Source organism: Lonchura striata, chromosome 20 (assembly GCF_046129695.1).
Source record: "Lonchura striata isolate bLonStr1 chromosome 20, bLonStr1.mat, whole genome shotgun sequence".
NCBI classification, from domain to species: domain Eukaryota; kingdom Metazoa; phylum Chordata; class Aves; order Passeriformes; family Estrildidae; genus Lonchura; species Lonchura striata.
Window position 1 is genome coordinate 4,254,444 of NC_134622.1, and position 23,250 is coordinate 4,277,693.

The window sequence follows — 23,250 nt, forward strand, 5'->3', positions numbered from 1 at the left end:
AGTTTCAAAGAGTTTGTATTTCAGAAAAAGTGGGACTTACAGATATGTAAATTGGTGCTTTAAGGAGCTGGATTACAACACACAAATCCACATGCTGCCAGGAAAACTGAGTAAGAGGTGATTGGACAGTACAGCCAAGCAAGATAGTAAAAGAGAGAAATACAGGTGTCTGGGCTGCTAAATTATACAGAATTGTTGTTTGCCAGCCACTTTGCCACTGCCAATAATTTACTGGATCAGTATGAAAAGATTGGCTGGAAAAAAGTCACCTGTGTACCTGCCTCAGATGGGAGTGGCTGCTACAGAATGGGAACAGCAACTGCCCCCAGGGAGCAAAATCAATTGCAAGAAAGGACTGAGCAAGACAGAAATAGTACATGTGCTCAGGGGAGGGAGAGAGCAGACAGCACACAGCATGTAAGGGGCAGGGTGATCGTGTAATGGAAATGGAGGTCTTTTCCAAAAAGATAAAACCTATAAAACCAAGAAATTAAAAAGCAAGGGCTCTGCAGGTTCTTGCTGGAGTACTGAACACTTCATTTAAGCTGATGCCTGTATCAGTCAGCAATAAAGCCCCTGACTGTTAACTAAAGCAGGGAGGGAGATGGTGATCTGGTGGCCACTGCAGCTCTCTCTCACAGTGAGAGACAACATCATCTCACGGGAACCCACCTAATTGCTTGGAAGTGAGAATTTTAAGGCTATGAGCCAAGGAGGGTTGCAAAAACATTCACTGTCAATTTTTGCATGGTGTGATCCATGACAGAAGCCTAAGGACAGTCACAGTACAGAAGGTTGGCAAATACCACCATGCTGGGGGACAGACATTGCATTGCCTTGCACAGACACAGAATTCAAGGATGTGAGCCAGCACAAGCTGTCAAGGAAGATATCAGAGACAAGAAAATCCACCCATTAATTTTACTGTATTGTTTCCAGAAGGAGATTTCATCCTGGGTTTTGAGATAAGGAAGGTAACCCAGCCCATCATCCTGTCCACCAGCCACAGAACACTCTCCCCTTCATTATGGACCAATGAGACTTAAAACAAAGAGCAAAGAGAAACTGCTACACCATGCAACCTGGCAGTGCAGGTCTCCTACTCCTATTGTCCTTGAAGTACAAGGGAACGTAACTCTCTGGAAGTCTGCAGGATTGCAACATCTCTTTGAATGGCATGGAAAAACATGAGTTTGTGTTAGAGACTTGCCTTGGAAAGTCAATGCAGTATGGCACTGCCACACAATACCCAGACCTGTCCTCTCTTTCTGGGCATCAGGTTTTCAGCAGCAGAGAATTCAGGGATATGGAGAGGCAGTGCTTCTTGCATCAGCCTCACAGCATCACAAACAGGATCATATTCCCTATACCCCCTCCACATGCAGCTGTAACTTCCTTTGCAAATCATTGACTCTTTATTAGATTTACTGCTCATCCATAATAAAATAAATTGTTTTGAGGATTGTTTAGATGACACCATCTATATTTATATACTTAAACAATGCAGACTAGTCACATGGCTATTAAAAAATAGAAAAAAAAAAGACAAAAAACTTGATTAATAGCCACCTCCTGCTGCACAGTTTCTGAAAACAGTATTTCGAGCCTAGAAAGGGAGAAGTTTCTGTATAAAGAGACTGAACACCACAAACTAACTTGTCTGTTTGACATGTTCAAACCTAGTGTCTGTTCTCAGACACCAGGTCTGACAAAGGACAAAATAACAGCTCTGTCTGCACAAAGAGATAGAGGGAGCAGGTGAGGGGTGTGAAAGATCAATAAAAGGAGGGTTAGTGATTTACCAACCAGTAACACCCTCTCACAGGTTGTCTGAAGTGATAATTTTTCTGCCAGTTCAAATGTTAGTTCATGGTCACAAACCAGAGACCTAAATCTCAAATAGCTAGAGGAGATATTCTTGGCTCTGTCTTAATGATTTTCAACTTCCACTCTTTCTGGTTGTGCTTCCCCATAACTGTGGCAGCTGCTGAAAGACTCAGCAAATAACCATGGCCAGGCCAGTGCTCGAAACACAGAAAAATGAGGAACAGCAGTTGGCTGGTTCCTTGGACAGGAATTCTGCTTGCTGGATGAGCAGGTGCTGCTATATGGAAGTGAAGGGTGGAGGGTGGGCTTTCAGAAGGGATCCCACTACTTCAAACATCTCATACTTTCCTTTCATAAACTTCTCCCAGGTCCCAGGCCTCTCTCATTCTGACATTAAAAGGGAACCAGAGTTCAGTGCCTAGATTTTTACTCCCCACTCAAAGCAAGATTCTAGCCTGAGTTGAGCTCTCCTTTTTCCCTTTAGTCTAACTAAAAGATGGTTGGTTTAGACGAGATGTAAGGAAGGAGTTTTTTAAAAGGTGATAAAGCATTGGCACAGGGTGGCCAGGAGGTGGTGGATAATTCATTCCTGGAAATATTCAAGGCTGGGTTGGAGGAGGCTCTCAGCAGCAAGGTCTAGTGGAAGTGGGGATTGGATGACCTTCAAAAGTCCCTTCCAACCCAAACCATTCTATTTATCTGAATCTATTTGGTATCTTTAAATTTGATTATAAGCACTCAGGGAGGGGCCATATTTTAATCTGTATTTGTGCAGCATCAAGTACTGTAGGTTCCTGGGCTATGGTAATACAGATAACAAATTGAAATGACTGGCTTATTAATATTGGCCTGGTGCAATCCACCTAGTTATGGAAATGAATGGCACTGAAAGGGAGCCAAAAGCTTGCCCACAGACAAATTACACTGTAATTGTCATCTGGTACCACTGCAGCTACATTACCCTCACTGCAAGGGAAGTGCTCAATTTTCCTGTACCAAAACATTAGGCAAGAGCAATAAAGGTGTGGATTGAGGTGCAGATACAGCCCAAAGGCTGTGGGTTTCCATGGAGCTCTGAATTCTGATGGCAGCAGGGATAAGCAGTTGAGATTTCAGGCACACTTAGATAGTGCCAGAATGCCAAGAGGCAAAAAGAAGGACATTAAGAAGGGCACAGGCAAGAAAACATCCCAGGCTTTCTGCAGGGCACAATGCACGTGGTCTTTAAGGAGTTTGGCAGGGGCTGGCATGTGGAAAGGATTATACTTACATAGGCTCCCACGATGCTGCTCTTGGCTGCCACAAAGATCAGACAGATGAAGATGGCTGATCCCAGCATTCCAACAGCACAGACAAGAGGATCAGCTCGCTGTGTCTTGGACCGGCACCATTTGGTGGCTCCTGCCCCTGTGATTACACCCAGGAAGCCAGTGAAGCACGTGATTGCTCCAAAGATCAAACTACCCCAAAAAATAGGAAAGAAAAAAAGAAAATTAGCCCAAAATGGGCATGGTCTCTGAGTATTATTATGTTATTAGGTATTATTATTTTATTATGTATTAGATATTATTATTTTATTAGTAGTAATATAATTATTTGGGTATATTGACTAATGGAAATTTGTACAATGGTTTTTCAAATTTTAAATAAAACAAATGCTCATGATCTTAGCCATCTTCCCCTGCAATTAAGAAAAACACAGCTCATGAAATTTATCATTGGACACGGGCTTTGATCCATGGGCAAAGGGGTGCAAAGGGCTCACACTGCTTCCTTGGGTGGAACTGGGATTCCTAGGAAGTGTCCTGAACAGATAATTATGTATACAAAAAACTAATTAATAACCTGTACATTGATCATGTGAGGGGAAATCATGGATAGGCACCAGGAAGCTTCAGGACAAGGAAATCTAACAAGACTCTTAAATACCATTGATTTCCAACATCCTTTATAACTCCTTTCAGACCACTTTGAAGAAGCTTTTTGCTGTTAAGTTACACATTTGAAATGTGTTAATTTTAATTTAAAGAGCCAGGAGGATTCTCCATATGATATGTGCAGGACTTGGATTACAGGGTCTTGGGCAACCACATTAGAGTAGCTTGAGGACAGTTCAAAATTGAGGTGTCATCAAGGAGGGGGACCTTCTCTTTGTAAACAGCAGACAGGCATTCAGGCTGGAGCTGTGTGTTTTGCTCACTGCATTTTTATGGAATAGCCTGAGCTTGCCTGCTGGACACTCTGGTTGATGGACTCCACATCACTAACTACTTTAATTGAGATGGGATTACGTCTGTTATGGTAAGAAGATTTCCCTAGTATTATTTTCCCTCATGAGCTAAAAAGCAAAAGATCTGACAAAAGGCTTTTAAAATATATTTTATTTACCTGGAGGAATGCTTTTATAGCATTTCCTTGTTTGTGTCACCGTTGTAAATCACAAAATGAAGAATTATTTTTCACAGCTTATGTGTTGCAAGTGATAGTCCATAATGAGGACTGAAAACCCAAATCATTGTATAACATCAAACACTCCAGCCCAAAGTGTCCCAGATCTCTGGGACATTCTTCAGCAAAACTCAGCACATACAGCAGTTTACAGAGCAATAAAACAGGGAAGTCCTGCCTCACAGAGAAACAAAAGCCTACAGGATTAGTCCCTGCAGCTTTAGAGAAACCATTCCAACCCCTGAATTGCAGGCACCACTGGGGCTATCTAACCTGCCATCTTATTCTGCTGCTATCACTGATGGGTCTTAAGGAACCAAATTCTCAGCTCTCCAAACATCCTCCTTAGGGGATTTCTCTCTTCTACTCTGCACTGCAGCCTGGGAACTAAGACAGAGCTGAGGTCATTGCTTCTCCCTTGGTTTGACTTCATGCAATGAAGAAGAGAAATAAAGCCTAGTTTACAATCCCAGCATTTCCTATCATTGTTGCAAGGATCTAGAGGAAATTACAGACATTCTAGTACCTTGTCTCTGTGGGACTTGCCTGTTTCCTCTGGTAAATAAGCCCCCACCCCCTCTCCCCTGTGTAAAGCAGCTGACTCTGACTCTCACCTATCTTTGGTGCCACAGGGCTGGGAGCTGCAGGTCTCTGCTGTCTTCTGTATGACCTGTGCTCTGTGAAGATACAGAGGGATCCACATACCAAGTGCCCCCGTGGCAAAGGAGACAGCTGAGGTGGCCAAGGATGAGAACACATAGCTGCGGCTGTGGAGACAAATCCAAGAGAAGGTTTAGTGGAGAAAGTCAAAAAGCAGGACCCCCATGCAGGAGTCAGTGCTTCAGTGACAAAGCCCAGTGCTCCCCCACACTTGCCACCTCCTTTTGCCAAGGGGCAGAGGTAATATAAGATATAAAGGAATGGAGAATAAGAAGCATGGAAGGTTCACATGTGATGCTCCACTGATAATAATATACTGAACTCATCAGAGATGCTTCACAGGTCTGTGTCAAGGGTCTCGTTAAGGAGAAAATCAGTACTTGGTCACTAAGACATGATATGTGAATTACAGGGCTTTCACCCTAATGTCACTTGGAAGAGTAGTTTCACTTCTCCCTCCCCATCCATGCCACCATATGGTTACTACTTACATAAACTACCAAAAGCAGTAACATAGAAATAATGATAAATTAGCTCACATCACTTTCCACAGTGTCCTTTGGCACTGCATGACAATACCAGGGAGGTATTCTAGCCAGTTGTTCCATCACAATCTTCCCATCAGAATTACAAGGTAACCCTGAATTCACAAGTGAAAGTATTTGCACATTCACAGGACAAATTTCTGGAAGGAAGTGCAGCTGCTGAAGCACTCATGAGCATGTGAACCTTTATGCACACATACAAGTGCCCAAGCACATTCAGTTCTCATGGATTCAGTCACATGTGGCTGCTCACATATATTTAAAATGGCCATAGTGCAAGCTTCTGTGTGTTTTTTTATATTAAATTGCTAAAAGTCTCTTTTCCCCTCAGAAAAATAGCTCTTTTAAAGAAGAAAAAGGATCTAAGTGTCTGAACAACAGTGGCACAACGATTAATACAGGAACACAGCAATTTCTACACTTCAAAAGCCCTGATTTGTGTGAAGTATGAGCCAAACAAAGCAGGCTTTTTCTTAGATGTCAATCTTGGAAAGGTTAGAGCAAAACTTGAAATTCATCATTGTCACAGCAGTCAATAACTCATGTAACTGTGATTTTCTTCCCTAGATCCACAGACTAAACTTCCTGCAACTCCCTGCATGTCATCACTTTCCAGTGTCACCACACTAAATCCAGACCATTGGACGTTCCAATTAAGCATTAAAGGCAAAATATGGTTTTTACTCGTGCTCTTACTTTCTAATCAATGCTTTCATGTCTCTCAGCCATGAAGTCCGAGCCTTCAGCTGCCCCCCAAGTTGTTCAGCATTTCCTCTTTTAGCAGCAGGCACAAATATCAAGATGAGTGTCCCAGTTATCATTCCTAGGAGTGGAGATACCTGTAAGAAAGGAGCAGGGAATTATCACAGGAGTGAGGAGGGTTTGCTTTGACTGGGCAGGTTTCAGTGACTTCTGGTTTCAGTGACTGCTCCTCACAGCCAGTCAGAACCTGTAAGCATCGAGGCATCTTCTCCTTTCCTTCCTCCATGTCATTCCCTGGACTCTCTTATCTCACTCTGGAAACATGCAGCTTTGAAAATACTGTGAGTAAGGCAGTCCATTGTGTTAAAAAAGTACCAAGATTCATCTAAAAATGATTCTTGAGTGATGTTTAACCCTTTGGAAATCTACTCCCAGCTGGGCTGAGAGACCAGCTGGTTTCTGGGTGAGTGCAGAAGCCATTTAAAGGCAATTAGACCAGCTGAAAGAATTCTGGATGTAGGGAATGTGCTGGCTTTGAAAACCCTTGCTTGATATACATTCCTCTTCCAGCTAACCCACTATGGCTTCCTGTTTTCAGGCATCTTCCTCAGGTTGCCTCAGTACAACAGACCAAGAAACACTGAAAATTCAGGCTGGAAGGTAGGGAAACAACAGATTCAAGGGTTTGGTTTCCCAATATCCAATCCTTTCTCCCAAGTACTAGGCAAAAATACAAGGATCCCACAGCATTTTGCAAGCTATAAAAAATATTCTTGTTTTGCCACTGAAATTCCATTATTGCCAGAATGGAAAATAGCTCCATTAGGAATACAGGAACACGGATTTCACTGAACTATCATCTCACCTAGACATGCTATTTAAAAAAATAAATTCCTGTCAAAAAAAAAAAAAGCAAAAAGCAAAAAAAAAAAGGCAAAAAAAAAACCTAACAAAAAAGCTTTTATTATTATCCTGAGAATGGCCTTTACACATGGAGCAGTGTTTCATGTCCAAAGATGACAAACTCACAAACCCTCTAGGGAAGGAAAGACAAAAGTATTTCAGAACTTAAAAGTCAGGAAAATCGCTCATCCAGGAATACACTGAAGCCTGATACAGTATCCTTATGACACCTGAACAGAAGACACAGCACTGGTAAAAAATATTGGAAATGCTGTTTTTTTACAGCAAGTCTCTTTGATTATTATCCAAAAGCTTATGTACCCACCAGGACAATATCCATGGTCACTCAGTAACGCTGCAGTGAAACATTCACTTTATTGTTAAATTCAGACACAAAGCTGCCACTTGTCCACGTGCCCTTCTGTCTTTTTCAGCCCACTGAAGTGTGGATTATTCCTGACCTCTTCTGTGTTTGGAGCCCACAGGAGACCACAGAGGGAAGCATCATCTTGGGGAATCACTCCCATCTTGCAAGAGCACAATAATTGCCACAGGGATGGAAACTGCTTTACACTGATGTCTGGATGCTTTCTATATGGGCTGTGTGACTACAAAGACTGAGCAATGGTGTCCAAAGCAAACACCACAGATGTGTGTGCAGCTCATCAGATTCCCCGTATTTTGTACAGCCAGGGAATCGGGCACCAGTGTGTCATTTCTAATGGAAATCACGACCTGTAAGGGGAACAGTCTTGCAGATAGCTTGGATTTCTCAGGATAACTGTGAAGACACCACCTGAAGAGTCCCAGTGATGATCTCTTTTCACTGATTAACCATATGGGTTTTACAGACAGATTTGGGTTTTCCAAGAGTGCTCCAATTAAAGCCCACTGACCAGAGGACAGGCTTTGGGGTTTTCACTTCTTGGTTCGCCTCTGCTCAAAAGTTCATATTACTCTTAAATATTTCTGCTAATAAGGCAGCATCCTTCTGGTGGAAAGCTTTAGGCTACTCCACTTTCCACTCCAGGTGCACAGCTGGAAACTGCCCTCCACTCTCCCAGATGAACATGGTGATGTTCCTGACTCTGCTTACCCTGGGCATGGCCTGTGTCACAGAGGGCATATTTGCCTCAGATGGGAATCCTTGCATTTCATCACCAACTGTTATAAACAGTGCTGGCCTGAGCTTCACGAGATTCATGGTCTCCATGAAGTGCCAGAGCCAGAGAATGCACCTCACATGCCACCCACAGCACCAAAGGTCAGAAACCAGTTCTGCTGGGCCACTTCCTCTCAGCTCTTTCAAGACATCTTTGTGTGCAGAAGCTGTTTGTGAGTATGTGATTGGAGTGGATTATCTTTTCAGCCCATTTATCAGGGTCCCAAGAGGTTAAAATAGAAGGAAACGGACTGTCTCAGGGCAGAAAAACAAGCGGAAACTGGAACAAAGTGTTTTTTCCTCAAAGCCGGAAGCCATTCTCAGAGTTTCTTGACAGCAGGAGACTGAAAGACTGTGGAGTAGATTTAAGGCCAATGCCTCGTCTTCCTGTCCCCATCAAGAAGTAATGATTGATTGATTGATAACAAAGTGATTGGAAAATTCTTGCTCCCAGGCAGGGAAAACACCAAGTCCCACAAGCCAAGCCCACACATCTTTGCTTAGAGGGTGCATCTGCCATGCACTTAACATCCACAGACGTAATTTCCAATCCTTCACCTTTCAGATATAATAACAGATTGAGCCATTGTGTGATGGAACTCTTCCTAACACTAATCAACCAACCCATGCTCATTAAGATGTGTCATTAAGAGGGACTTACCCGCAGTGCCCAGTGCCAGTCTCCAGCAACCTGCTTCACGCTGGACCCGGTGATGTATCCCAAGCCACTGCAAGAAAGGCCAAGATACGAGTTGGTCAGAGCTTTAATTGTGCCACAGTCACAGCTGTTCTTAGACAAAGGCAAAGAGAGGTACAACCAACTGTGTGTCCTCAGCTGTCTTGTCCTACAGGAAGCAATATGGGGATTGAAGCAGATGGTGGCTAGTATGTGACTCTACCCAGCACTGCTGATCTAAAAATGTCCAAATCTGATGGAAATTTGGAAGTTTATAGCTGACCTTTCAATCTACAGTGGATGAAAAAAAAGACTTAAAAAGAATTTATTTCCCAATTTCACTTCTACATCAGGCCTTTCTCTGTGCTAATATGAATATGAAACAATTTTATGTTCAAGCTTTCAGTTAAAAAGTGCCCTTCAAGGACAAGTGATATTCCATCATTAGGTTTTTTTTCTTGCCCCTAATTAGTACTTGGTTCTAATTAAGCAGGAAGAGACTAATTTCTAGTAGCTTGGAAGAAAAACCAAAAGGAACATGCAAGAAGTGTAATAGGAAACCTTCAGCCACATATAAAACAAAAGGTGCATTAGAAGAGACTAAAGGTGAACATAGCTACATTTCTCTCAACATGAACTGAAGGTAACAACCCTTTTTCAAAACTGCTGCATTTGTTGCTGAGACTGCCTTGGCTAAAAGTTGCCAGGATTGCAGTGGGGCAACTGTGAGCCTCACTCCCTGATCCCTCCTTCCTTTACTGAAGAGTCTGCTAAGCTTTGGAGGTTGTCAGCTATAACCTCCTTAAAACTGGGTATTTTACCCAGACAGCCCCCAAAATCTAAACATGAATCATCACAGACTGGTTTGGGTTGTAAGAGACCTTAAAATCCATCCAGTTCTACCCTCTGTCATGGCAAAGACACCTTCCACTGTCCCAGGTTGCTCCAAGCCCCATCCAACCTGGCCTTGGACACTTCCAGGGATCCAGGGGCAGCCACAGCTGCTCTGGGAATCTGTGCCAGGGCTTCACCACCTTCACAGGGAACAATTTCTTCCCAATATCCAATCAAAACCTCTTCCAGTTTACATCCCTTGTCCTCTCCTCCATGGCTTGGTAATCCACGCTGTTGCTGGATATTGAGATAATGAAGTCCCAGAATCAGGCTCAACAAGATGAGTATTTGTAATTTCTTTTTAGTTCATTGAATTTTATATGTGAATACTTGGAATCCTTGGTCCTCTTGGCAAAATATTCTTTTCACCAGTTAAAGATCTGTTTCTCTCTTTTTTCCTCAAGAGCAAAATGATGATTGTGAGTTTCATCTCACAGGTAAGTGCTCCAGCTTGTAAAATGCACCACCAGAAGTTTCTCTCTGAGTTTGGAACATGCTGCCCATGTATTCCCTACTGGAAATGAACCCATATTGCCCTTTTTCCCAGGATGTTGTTCAGCTCTGGGAAATGGTATGCAAACTATGCAAAGCCAACTTGCTGACAATCTCACAATAGAGGGTCAGCCATTATTTTAAAAAATAAAAGATAATGGCAGATTCCCTCCTGACCCAACAAACAGATACTGTGTTGGGCTGATAAAGAAATTCCACTGAAAGAAAAAGCTAAAATATTTTTATTCCATTTCCACCCCATTGCTGTAAAAAAGTAGGAAAAAACCTAAATAAACCAACAACAAACTTCCCATTTATTCCCAAAAGTCACACATGAACCAGTAATGCTAAAAAAGAATCTAATTCCTGCAACTAATTAGTCACTGCTCACAATATTTTCCTGTCTACATTCCAGCCAAAGTCAAGAACTATCATCATTAGCAATTTCAGATCTATGTGAGTTTATTTAAGAGAAAAGCCCTAAGCAGATAGAAGAGCCTTCATGTCACTCACCTGCCCAGAGGAATTGCAAAGTAGAAAACAGACAGCATAAGGGTCCTCGTGTTTTTGGTGAACAGGTCTCCAATGATGGTTGGTGCAATAGTAGAATAACTCGCTTCACCGATGCCAACCAAACCCCGTGAGAGCACAAGGAGCCAGAAATACTGAGAAAAGAAATAGAAACATTAGCATGCCCCCCTTGGCTTTTTTTAATTCAGGATGGACAGCAGTCAGGGAAATACAAATTCATGTGACTGGAAAATGATCCTCCTATATGCATTTATTTTTAGAACTTCAGAGTTGTTTCATTTGTCTTTTGCCCAGAAGAAAGGGACAGTATTTTTTGTGAAGATTTATAGGCATGAAAGAAAAGTAATAATAAAACATGTACTCAGTGACATTCAAGAATATATCCTAAAAGAGGCAGAAGACCCCCAGTTTGTTCCTAGATAATTCTTGCTGAGTTGGGAAGGTCTGGGGAGGTGGGTGAGTGTAACTCTGCTCTGGGATCCAGGAACAGCAACTCCTGCCAAGCACAACCCATCCTCCCCAGTGTGCCAAGGACAGGCTCTGACTGGGAAATCCTAAAGGCACTTCAAAGTTGGGAAAGAGTGGAACCTGAAATCCCCCAAACTAAATGTCCTCCTTCACTAAAAGCTATGGAATAATGGAATCTTTCAAAGGTGCTAAGCACCCATCTCACTCCACTTGCTTTGAACAGCAGCAGACACCTCCCCATAACTGTCAGAGGAGACCTGAGCTTTACTGGGAAGCCCAGGAACATCCGTGTACTCTGTAAGCAGGACCTGCAGGGAATGACCTGGGGCCACACAGGGCAGGAGCATGCAAGAGGCATTCAGCTGCCCAGGGAACTACCTGCCTCTCTGGGCAAAGGGCAGTCCCACAGGAGGAGGATACACTTCACAATCGGCACAACACAACCTAAAATGGTCTAAAAGGAATTGCTTATCTAATAGATTTTTTTAATGGCCCATTTCAAGCAACACTTTCATGAACTGTGAGGACCTGATTTTCAACCTAAGCTCTTTCACTGCCCCTGCAGTTTTCTGGGTGCTGCTGAGTGCAGGCTAAGACACAATGCTTTGATGCCTGAATACCAGATACATGAGAAGGAGCAAACTCTCAGCCGTCTAAGCAGCTTGAGCTACACCCAGAAATAATTGCAAGGATAGAAATGAAGCAGTCAATGCAGAAATTTGTAAGCACAGGGAAATCTATTTCTACAAATTTAACCTATACAAATCCTCAATTTGCTGTCATTAGTCTGTAGATCATTTGTGAGAAGAACAGCAGGGATTTAAATTGAAGGAAGGCAGGTGTAAATTAGGTATTAGGAAGAAATTCTTCCCTGTGAAGGCAGTGAGGCCCTGGTATGGGCTGCCCAGAGCACCTGTGGCTGCCCCATCCCTGGAAGTGCCCAAGGTCAGGTTGGACAGGGCTTGGAGCACCCTGATAGTGTTGGGATAGTGGAAGGTGTCCCTGCCATGGCAGGGGGTGGGATGGGCTTTAAGTTCCTTCCCAACCCAAACCACTCAGTGATTCTTTGCCAATGATACATCCTTAACCATGAAAGTGATCTGGCAAAATTGAGCAATTACCAATTCTCCTTTTTCAGATAGGAAAAAGTCAAGGGAAATGACTGATTTTGTGCCCTACAGCAAAGCCAAACTAGACTACAAGTCTCATTCACAAACATGGAAAATGCCATGCAGACTCCAAGCCCCATGCCCCAGTCATAAATATATCCATAAGCAGACAAAAATCTATCACACTGACATGTTTGCATTGTTTTCTTCACTGTAATTCCTCGTTGAAAATAATATTTTGAGGATTCCAATAGCCACAGAAACAAAATATTTTTGTGTACTCTTCACTTCCTCATATTTAGGTGTGAATTCTGGAGCAATACCCATTTTCTGCAGGAATACAAGTTCCTTGTTTGCTGGCAGGGTGTGTGCAGAGCTGCTCACATTCATACATCTCCCACAAGCTGCACATACGTAACTCACACACGTGGGTGTGAGCAGAAAGGGCAATACCGTGACTCAAGTGATTTAATTTATGTCAATTGCCCAACGCTCAACCACTCCACTGCAGAAATATGCTGGCAGTCATTGGTGCACAGGTAACCAATGTATTTTGAATGAGCAACAGTATTTATAACATGCTGAAAGGCTTAGTCATGCAAAATTAGAAAGCAAGGAACTGGAGGCTGGCTGTGGTTTCTGAGGAAGTTTAGATCTGGATCACAGAGAGGGTAACAGGCATAGTAGTCACCTGCCTGGGATAAGCATGGACAGTGTTACCTACAACTGAAGAATGTCAAGTTTGTAAATGCACTGGATGTTCCTCAAATTTGAAATACCTACAGAAAAATGACACAATTTTGTGCTCAGCAGCCGGTATTGCTGCCAGTGAATGCACTGGGTAGGAATTTCCTCCAAACAATGCTGGGAGAAGGCTCCTCTTACAATCATTGTGCAAAGCAGGAAACTGTACCAAGTATTCCTTTTGTGGTAGAGTGACTCAGTTTCATCAATACCATGGAATCAGATGCCCAATACAATGAAATCATCTGCAACAAGTAACACATCCACTCTTCTCTCTCAGTTCCTCCTCAAATCCTTCTCCCTGGCTTATCCTATGCTGACACACTCCAAATATTTGTTCAATATTTAAACAATGTTCTTTGAAGCAGTGGTATTCTAACTTAAGTAATGAAATTTTTACTTCATAAAAAGCATAATCCACATAAAGACCTGAATAGTATTGCCCTTCTGAGATCAGATATTCAAGACTATGGACCATCCAGCCATGGAGTTGTGACAACTAGATTAAACATACAAAAATCTAAAACAATGTAGGGAATTATTTATAATTGATTCTATACTGTGCCTGGTTTTGGAGCTCTATATCTAGGATTAAAGAGCTAATTCCTCTTTTTAGTTCTTTGGGATCTTTGGCTAGCATTCATCCTGTTGGAACAGATATGATAAAATTAATGTACTAATATGAGCTGGGACCCCCATCTTCCATCTCAAATCAGTCACTCAAAACGTATGTTGTAGTTGTCTCTGAAGAGGGACAGCTGGGGAGCTCCTCAAGGCAAAAAGTGGTCCCATCCATGACAGGCCTTGTCTTTTTGTTTTTCATATAAGAAGAAAAAAATACAAACAACAAAACCACTCAAAAATTCTTATGCTGTTGCTCATTTGGACCACAGGCATTCCATGAACCACTCATGGTCTCAAAACCACTCCATATGCAATACAGACAACTGCTATTTTTTGTGTACATTTATATACACACAGCCATAGAACATCCCTTTTCCTCTCCAAGTGTCCATGGACATGGCAACCTGTACAAACACATGGCAAAGTCAGATATTCCACATGCTGAGGAAAATTCTGTTCTCCTCCACAGCTGTAGTAGAACACCTCTGCCACTTCTTCTGCAGTGGATCTCCCCCCACTGCTTTTCCATTTATGTCCTACCTCAAGCTTCTCTGGAGTTTAATGAAAGAAAAAGGGCTGACACCAGCTCAATTCTGCCGGTGCTCAAAAGCAGAACCGGCAGCTCAGACTTTAACTGAATTTCACTGTTCCCCAAGCAGAAATTGATATATATTGAAGAAGCCAGTTTCTTTCTATATGACTTGGTAACTCTGCTGTAACTTGTTCATCTGTGCAAGCAGGTTTCTGGCAGGAAAACTGAAAATATCTGAGTCAGCTTTCAGGACCTGAACTAATTCCTTCCCCATTGGTTAAGCCCAGCAACCCCAACACTTATCAATAGTATTTTCCTAAAACAAAAAGCTTGAAATGGAAAGTTTTTTTGAAACAAGGCACTATTAGAGCAAGCAATTAATTTGTCTTTAATTTTGCAAAGCAGTCATATGAGAGCTGCCACCATCTCCTGGTTTGGAGAGATGCAGAGGGGTTTTTGGAAGGAGTTCACAGCCTCAATCCTCCTTGCCCGTGTGCCAGCCCAAGGTGCAGCTCTGTGGCTGTGCTGGGATTCCACAGCAGCAGCCATGGAGCAGTGCGGTGCCAAGGCACCAGCCTGGCTGTGCCACTGGAAAGGGACACCTGAGCCACACAACCTGGCTGCCATGAGTTCCAGGAGCAAGTCAGGATGCAAAAGGGCTTCTGGTCCCTTTCTCCAACTTGTGGGGCTGGTGAGACACAAGCCAGGGAGGATTCCAGTATACAATAAACCACCAACATATGGAAAGAATGTTGGTTGCAGAGACCCAGAACTGCCACAGCCTTCCTGGGAATTTCCCTTGAAGAGATGACATCACCAGAAATGAATGCATGGAGAAAGCACTCCTACCTATGAATGGGAGGTACAAAGGGTCAATGGATGTGCTCTCTTCTTCCCATCTCCTAAATATATAGAAGGAAAAACACCCTCTAGCCATAAAGCAAAAGAAACCAAATTCCTCAAAATAGAAGTGTTCTGGAAGGGATATAAAACCTTGTGCCCTGGGGATGTGCTAATAAGGAACAGAGAATTCTACCTACCAACTTTTACATTTCTTAAACTGTCAGCAAGCCATAGTTAACAAGAGTGACAGATCATGGGGTCCAAGGGACCTGGTCTCATTACTGTCACCAGTGTCACCAAACACTAGAAGCTATGCATGTGACACTCCTTCCAGAATTTACATCTGGAGAAGAGCTTTCATGGTTGGAACATCAGGTCCAACAGATAAAATGTATGATGCGGTTTCTATTCACACCTTCATACCAACTTTACTCTCAATCTCCTGCACACATAAATGTTTGTTGGTTAGGACACATGACTGGCTTTAATCATGTTTGGTGAAAGCTCCTAATTATACATTTATCCTAGTTGCATAGACCACTCAGGGAGTAATATGTATTTTAAGAGGTCTAATTACAGCTTGAAGTTCTTTCTCCTTTTTTAATTAGTTAACAAAAGGAGTAAAGCCACTGGTTCTTTAAAAGATTATCTGCCAGTGGTAAACCTATAATCTGCCAAATATGTGTACAACTCTGAGCAATGAGATTTTCTGTCTAAAAAATCATATGATCCTTAAGCTTGGTTTATTAAGTATTTGCATTTGAATGTGGAATAGCTTGTAAGAGTCTCAAAAGAAGCTGAACACATGCTGCTTTCAGATGAGGGACACATGGACTGAGGAGATCCCACAGACAGAGTCACTCCAGAGTCATGAATTGCTGTGTGTGCACAGCACCAACGCAAACCATGTTTAAAATTGCTGTTGCTGGTCTAAAAGAAGGATCTTTTATACTGCTATAGCACCTGCACCTGTACCCTTCCCTATGTGAGGATGTTGAGTTAAACTCCTGTGGATAATGCATTTAGCTCATGTAAAAGAGGACTCAGTACCATTAAATTCCTATTTCAGCTGAATTTTGCCATATTTTCCTTCTTTTATCTTATGAACATTATGCAAAAATCAAGAATATAGAATCATGGTTTGCATGCTTTGAAAGAAGATGTGCATGAAGTCATTCCTACCACAGGCACCTGGGGTTGCCACACAGAGCCTAAAATGTGGTGAAACTACAATAAACTAAGGAGAAAGCATTGGGATTGACCTAATTTCCCTGAGTTACACTCCTGTATTTCTCCAGATGGCTGAGCCTTGTACTAGGCAGCAAGGGTGGCACAGCAGTCACAAGTGATCAGTTGGATAAATGTGAGACACTGCAGAAGCCATTTGAACAAAATAAACCCCACAGGGCTCAAATATCAATTTAAGGACTGCACAACAGTGGTTCCCTTTGACAGCTGCACTCCCATGCAAGAATTTGCCCTCCTTGAGCAGACCCTGAATTTCTGGCCAGGCAAACACCACTTCCTCCTCTGCTCCAGTAAGTTCTCCCATCACTTTGCAGGATTTAAATGGTTAATGATGACACACCACACCTTTTGCCAAAAGATACACCATTAACTATGAGTTAAGCAAACCAGGAACCTGCTCTGAGTATCGGGGTGGTGACTATGAGCATTGACTCCTGCACAGTCACAGCTCAAATTCCAGCTCATTAGCTGAGAGTCACTGAAGACTTGGGCACTGGTATGACATTACATATTTGTTTAAACACTAAAAGCTCCAATTCTCTCAACCCTCCCAGGAATGAGGGCTCACCTTGAAAGATATGAGTTTCCAAGTCAAACAAGGACACTGACATAGCACGATAGAGAATCTGACATTAAACAATGAGCTTGATGTTTCAAATTCCATTCTGTGCCTGGGTAGATGACAAAGGCCACAGCAGAACAGATAAGCTTAAATACATCTTCCAACACTGTGCACCCCTAAAGCTTTATGAATTTTGCATATGTATCACCAAGGCACCTGGCTTCCATTGGTGGATATAAGTCCTGGGCCCAAATACTTGATGGGAATGCTATGTCAAATCCAGATATGGAACTCAAAGCTACATGCCTCACCTCCTCAAACATCAATGGTTCTAACTCTCCTCTAATAAAAACAGAATAAATGTTGTAAAGATCCAGAGAGGGACTACATAGTACTGGTGAATTGTTCCATTGCCAATCCTGAAGAACATGTCCTCCTATCAAGTTCAGCCCAGATTTTTAAGTAACTGAATATTCATTCCAAATTTTGGCCATCTGATGTCTTACCATCTGGGAGATCTTTGATCAGGAACAAAGGAAGATTAATTTCTTTTTATTTATTGACAAGTAATCTTACCTAATCCATCATGGGAATTGCCAGCCAAGAGACCAAAACACAAACCAGCATGAGGGCAAAACTGCACTGAGATGTTTTGTTGATCAGTATTTTTCTCCCCTGTTCAGCGATTGGCTAGCACTGGTTTCAGGATTTCCTACAACCAAAGGGAGTGGGTTATGCTCAGCCTCTGGGTGGTACAAAGGGACCAGCAGGGCACATGCTCAGGTCTGGAGACTGGTTGGAGACAGAATGATGGGTTATCATCTCTGAGTCAATGCTGAGAGTTATCAGTGTTTATCTGTTTGTTGTAGAGATACAAGTGCATTGAGAGGTTCATGCTAAAGCTACCTGTCAGATAAATCTAATTATGAACCCTTCTCACCTCCACCAAGAGTTCTCTCCCCTTATCAGCCCTGAGTCCTGCAGGCAGGGCAGCCCAGGGCAGATGCATTGCAGCTGCTGCTTCTTCTGCCATTTGTCCCATTGCAGAGAAGTGATTGGGTTTAGATTCCTCTTTTCTTCCCTCATTGTGTGTGCTGTCTCTCACCCACACCTACTTCCCACTCCCCATCTCTACTATCACAACTACTTTGTAAGTCATTACTGCACACAGCATTTCCCAGAACTTCCATCACTACTGGATTCTATTTAAGTTTTACAGTTTTCCTCCCTTCAAATGGAACTCTTGATGGTAAGTCCGTCTTCCATCACCATTTTTTAACTACTCTTCTCCTTTGCAAGCACTCACAGAATAAGAGAATACTTGAGACTGGAAGGAGTTTTGGAGATAATCTGGTCTATGTCCCCTGGTCATAGCAGGATCAACTACAACAGGCTGGTCAGGACAATGTCCACTTGAGCTTTGAATATCTCTGAAGATTGAGGAGCCACAACCATACTGGACAACCTGCTGCAGTGTTGGATCATCCTCAAAGTAAAATTGCTTCTTCTGATGTATAAGTGGAATTTCCAGTATTTTAGTTTGTGCCCCTTGCCTCACCTTTTCTCTGGTGACTTTTGAGAACAGTCTGGCTCCATCTTTACAGCTCCCATCAGGTATCAATACACACCAAAGCAGCACTATGGGCACAGAAGCAGTTTTAGAGTGAGGAGGCCACTTTGACAAAGGTATTTAAATTCAGTTAAATCCATACACTATCTCACATTTGCTGTGTCTCTGCCACGTTCACACTAACCAGGTTTTTCTTCACTCCTTTTCCTTAAGCCTGCTTGGCATAGAAAGTATACTAGTTTAAATATTTATGTCTGGCAAAGGATGCTTCTCTTACCCAAAGATCCTCCCCTCAACTCTTCACAAGCAGGTCACTAAAATTCAAGTGCAAATGCCCCAGGCCTTCTTCCTTCAAGTGTTCACAGGTTTTATTCCCACATTCATGTTAGTTTTATTCACATGTATTTATTCTACATACCCTGGCTGGAGGTTACAGATGAGACCCCAGCAAGCTACTGATTTACTGAAACCTTAATGCATTTGATTAATCATGTGCTCAAGGGTCAATACCAAAACCCTTTGCATTTAGGATGGACTTATACAACAGCTTCTAAAGCAGGTCTGATTCCTCTGCAGCATCCATTTACACTTTGCCAAACACTTCCAAACTTCAGCTCATTTGAATGCATTGAGTGCCTCACTGATTCTCAGCTCTGAACACCTCACCTTTGAGCAATTCCCTTTTGGGAAAATTCAGCTGCTACTCAGAGCCCTACAAGGAGAAAAGAGACTACAGCGAGAACAAAGAGATCAAAATACATATTTAAATATAAAAATGAGCAATGGAGAAGAAGCAAAGTCCACTCACCTTTCCTTTGATTGTTTCTAGTATTTATTAATGGCTTTAGTTCTCCCAGGTAGCCTCTATTAAGTGTGCCTCTTCAGGCACACTTAATAGAATGTGGAAACTTTTATTTGGGAATGCATTTAAGATTCTGGCTGATTACAGCATTCCTGTTTTATGATATTTATATTATTATTTAGTGTATAAAAATAACCATTAAAGAATGTAAGATACTCCCTTTTTTAACTCATCACACCCTTTGATCAGCAACTAAAGAGTTTAACAACTGCATACCTACAGGGAGACTCTAGGGTGAAACACCCAATTAAGTGTTCTGGACATAAAAATAGCCCCAACCTACCCTGGAAGTAGCAAGACTCCCTCAGCACTTCTTCCACAGAGCTGCTTTGTGCTTCACAGGGACAAAAATCTGTGGCAAGATTTCCTGAGCTATTTGCAAATGTTGAATGTGAAAATCCCTTTCAACACTAAAGTTGCAGTGTCTGAAATCCAGGTTCCCATCACTTTCCTCCCTCCCAAGCTATGGCAGCCCTGAGGGAATCCTCTGTTGCTTTTCAGTCATTTTTGTGGAGGACAAAAAAAAGAAAACAAACAAATAAAACAACCAAAACCAAAAAACAAGCCAAATTCCCATTCTCCATCCCATTAGGCAGTGTAATTACAAGACACTGGGTGATGAGGCAGCACCACCACATCCTGATAATAAACTGAGTAAAGACAAAAGCAGCATTTCAGCTCCCTAACTGAAGGGCTTTTCATTTGATTGACCTGCCCATGGTAAAAATACTACAGCATGCAAATGGTGGGATCTACCTTCTCCTCAGTTTAGTTTATTGGTCATTAATATTGGATTAATGACAGGGACTTGGGATACAATTGGGTGGAAGGTACCAGGTTGCTCACTCACCAAACCCCACCCAGCAGATGCAATGTTGCTGTAAAATAGACCTTAAAGAGAAAGGCTGATGTTCAAATAAATCACAGGGTTCATAAAGAGCCCCATGTTCCCAGTGCCTGCTAGAAGACAGAGTTAAAACACTTCTTTTCATCCTTGACTCTGGTGTAAGGCCCAGAGGAGTCCATGGCCCTTCACATGGCCGAAATAGTGGTCATTTATCCCTGTTACAAAACCATTACACCAGAATGTATCTTCCAAAACTGTTCCCCTAAGAACACTGATAGTTCTGGGTTGGAAGCAAATGGTTGCTTTTTGTTCCAGATCTGTCAGGTGGGACACACTTACCAGCACTTGCCTCAAATATCTCTGGCATTAGGCACTATCACAGTTTCCTTCCTGAGATGTGCAAACACAGCCATAATCACTAAAATAGGCACTGGAAGAAATACAATGTATTTTTGCAACTGTGGAAACACTGCAAGGTTTTTGACACACACAGGTTCCCAAATTCAGCTGGAATATGGGGTGGCATTCACTGAACCAAAAGATATTCACAGGTACTAATGGGCTACTGTGTCCCAGCCACAGATGGGCCACAAGCAAAGCCTAAATCCAAGCAACAAAGAGATGCCAGATTTTTCAGAACAAACATTTACAGGCATTGATACCTAACACCATCTCCACCTCCAGTGATGTCTACAGAATGTGTGAGATTAACATGATGGGCCATCTTGGCTCAAACTCTTTGGTCTTGACCAATTCTTAAGCAAAAAAATTAGTCAAATCCATCAGACAGGTTGGATTGGAGATTCCTGGAGAACACAATTCCATACCCCTATCCCTGAAATCATTGCAGAAAATGATTTCTCAGCACCCTTTGAAAAAAGCTTCAGCCAACTGCCTGAGACAGGTGTGAACACTTTGCCTGCACTAGACACATTTTCAAGTATAGAACAATTGTTGAGAGTGCATGAAAGATACATTTTAAGGGAATCCCTCAAGGTTTAAATTAAATTAGCACAAAGTTACAGTCCCTGCAACTTTTCCCATACTGTTGGTTCTGCTGATTCTTGGCATATTTTGCTTTGCATATGCTAAAAATCAAGTACACCAGCAGGTCAGCTCTTGCAGGCAACTTTGCTGAAGAACCATTTAAATCATTCCAAAATCTGATTTTTGTTCCTGCTTTCTGTTTTCATGCTTCCCTGGCTTGCTGACTCCATCAAGATGCAGAGGCCTCCAAGAACTGTGCAGAAGGCTGACCTTGCAGTATGTTTGGCCAATATCTAAGAGATGCCTCACTTTTAGCATCAGATTTCCAGAGAGAAAGTGGTGCATCTACCAATTCCTTCTACTTCAGAGCTGTTTCTTATTCATGCTCTTCCCTGAACAGTTGTCATGTTCCTTTTTGAAGTGTTATTAATTGACAAGGTTTTGTCATGCCGTAGTTTAATTCCATTCTTTAAATCCAGCCTATCTGACAAAATGACAGCCTATTAAACCACACTAAACACATTTGGATGTTTTGTGACTATCTTCTCATGAGGCTTCATCACTCATGTTTTCAGATTTGATGATCTGCACCACTCCCAGGGATTTCCAGCTCAAAATCTATTAAGTAGGGTTGAGATTAGTACTCTAATTCAACTCATCTGAATTGCAAATGCAGTGTTTTGTGTAGCCTGGGAACTTTTATACATTTAAAAGAAATGTCAACACTTCAAAAGACTAATTTAGCACCTGGTACTGTAAAACATTTCCCTTCTTCTCACTATTTGCACATGACTTAAAACATAATGGTCCTTTTCCCAGCCTTTATGCACAACCCAGGAGGCCAAGACTGTGTGGCCATTGAGGAAGCACTTACACTTCCCAAGGAGTGACTGATGCATTTGGATCAGCAGGCAACCAGGAGCTCAACCAAAGAAAGGCTCAAATCCATACTTTTGCATCTGAACAGGAGCCAGAGCCTGAATAACACATTGTCTCTCTCCTGCATCCTGGTTTTCAGGACAATACTCACAACTGTCAAGAACCACCCTGCTAATAGAAAGTTGAGATTTGGCCTCCTAATGAGCCTAAAGCTGGGATGAATGGGTTGTTTTCTTTGTGAGGCATCATTAACTGAACTCTGCTAAAGCACTGTGCTTCCTCCCAAGGCATAAGCTCTAAGAACACCATCCATAAGCTGTGTCACATATATCCATACTAAACACACATCAGTTTACAGCCTTCACAAATGGTAACATTTCTCCAGATCCATATCTGACCATCCCAGTGGATCATGAAGGCACAGGTTCTACACCACCAACTTGGCACCCTCTCTGTACCAGCAATACACAGCTAGTTGGGAAGCTAATTCCCAAAATAACAGGACCACCCAGGCACTGCAGCAGTGACTTGCTTTGCCTTCTGAACTTGTCTGACCAAGCCAGGCATCCCCCTATGGAAGGCCAGCATGCACCCAAGGACCCCACACCAGGAACGACTTGTGTCCCTCAGGCCACAGCACTGCTGCAAGGATACTGGCAGGCTGATAGGAAATTTTACAGTTCCTTTATATTTTAACATTTGCTTGGAAACTTACATGCAGCACTACTACTTTTTTAAATTTTGTTTTTCACACCAACTGATTAAACCCCAGTCTATTTAAGGAGCATTCTCCCTTTCCTCCATTCCTTCAATGTTTTGAACAGATGAGCTTAAGACACTGCCATAATTATTTATAAAACATAATGCTAAAGCATTATAGAGATTTCCACTTACACAGGGTTAAGAAATAAGATGTTATTTGTGTTCCATCAGCACACCCAGGGGTTAGGCCTCTGCTGCAGCTTGACAAGCAGAATATACATTTTAACAGACAGCATAAGAAGAAGGAACGTTTCCAAGACACACAGAGCCTGGAAATAAAACAAACATGCCTTTTTCCCCCTGCCTCATCAGCAAATAACTGGCCCAGGTGAGATTGTTGTCTTTAAGCATTTCCATGATCCAGTGCAACAGC

At 42.3% G+C, this 23,250-nt stretch overlaps 1 protein-coding gene across 1 annotated transcript in view; it reads right to left on the minus strand.

The window, feature by feature from the left end:
* The window catches only part of LOC110482089 (sphingosine-1-phosphate transporter SPNS2), a 133,604-nt gene that overhangs the window by 40,490 nt on the left and 69,864 nt on the right, over positions 1-23,250 (minus strand). Inside the window, exons 4-8 of the mRNA XM_021551033.2 lie at positions 10,823-10,974; positions 8,909-8,975; positions 6,177-6,319; positions 4,890-5,042; positions 3,098-3,287 (exon numbers count right to left, since the gene is read on the minus strand). Coding sequence (XP_021406708.2) covers positions 3,098-3,287; positions 4,890-5,042; positions 6,177-6,319; positions 8,909-8,975; positions 10,823-10,974 — 705 coding nt within the window. The remainder of the gene's footprint in view (positions 1-3,097; positions 3,288-4,889; positions 5,043-6,176; positions 6,320-8,908; positions 8,976-10,822; positions 10,975-23,250) is intronic.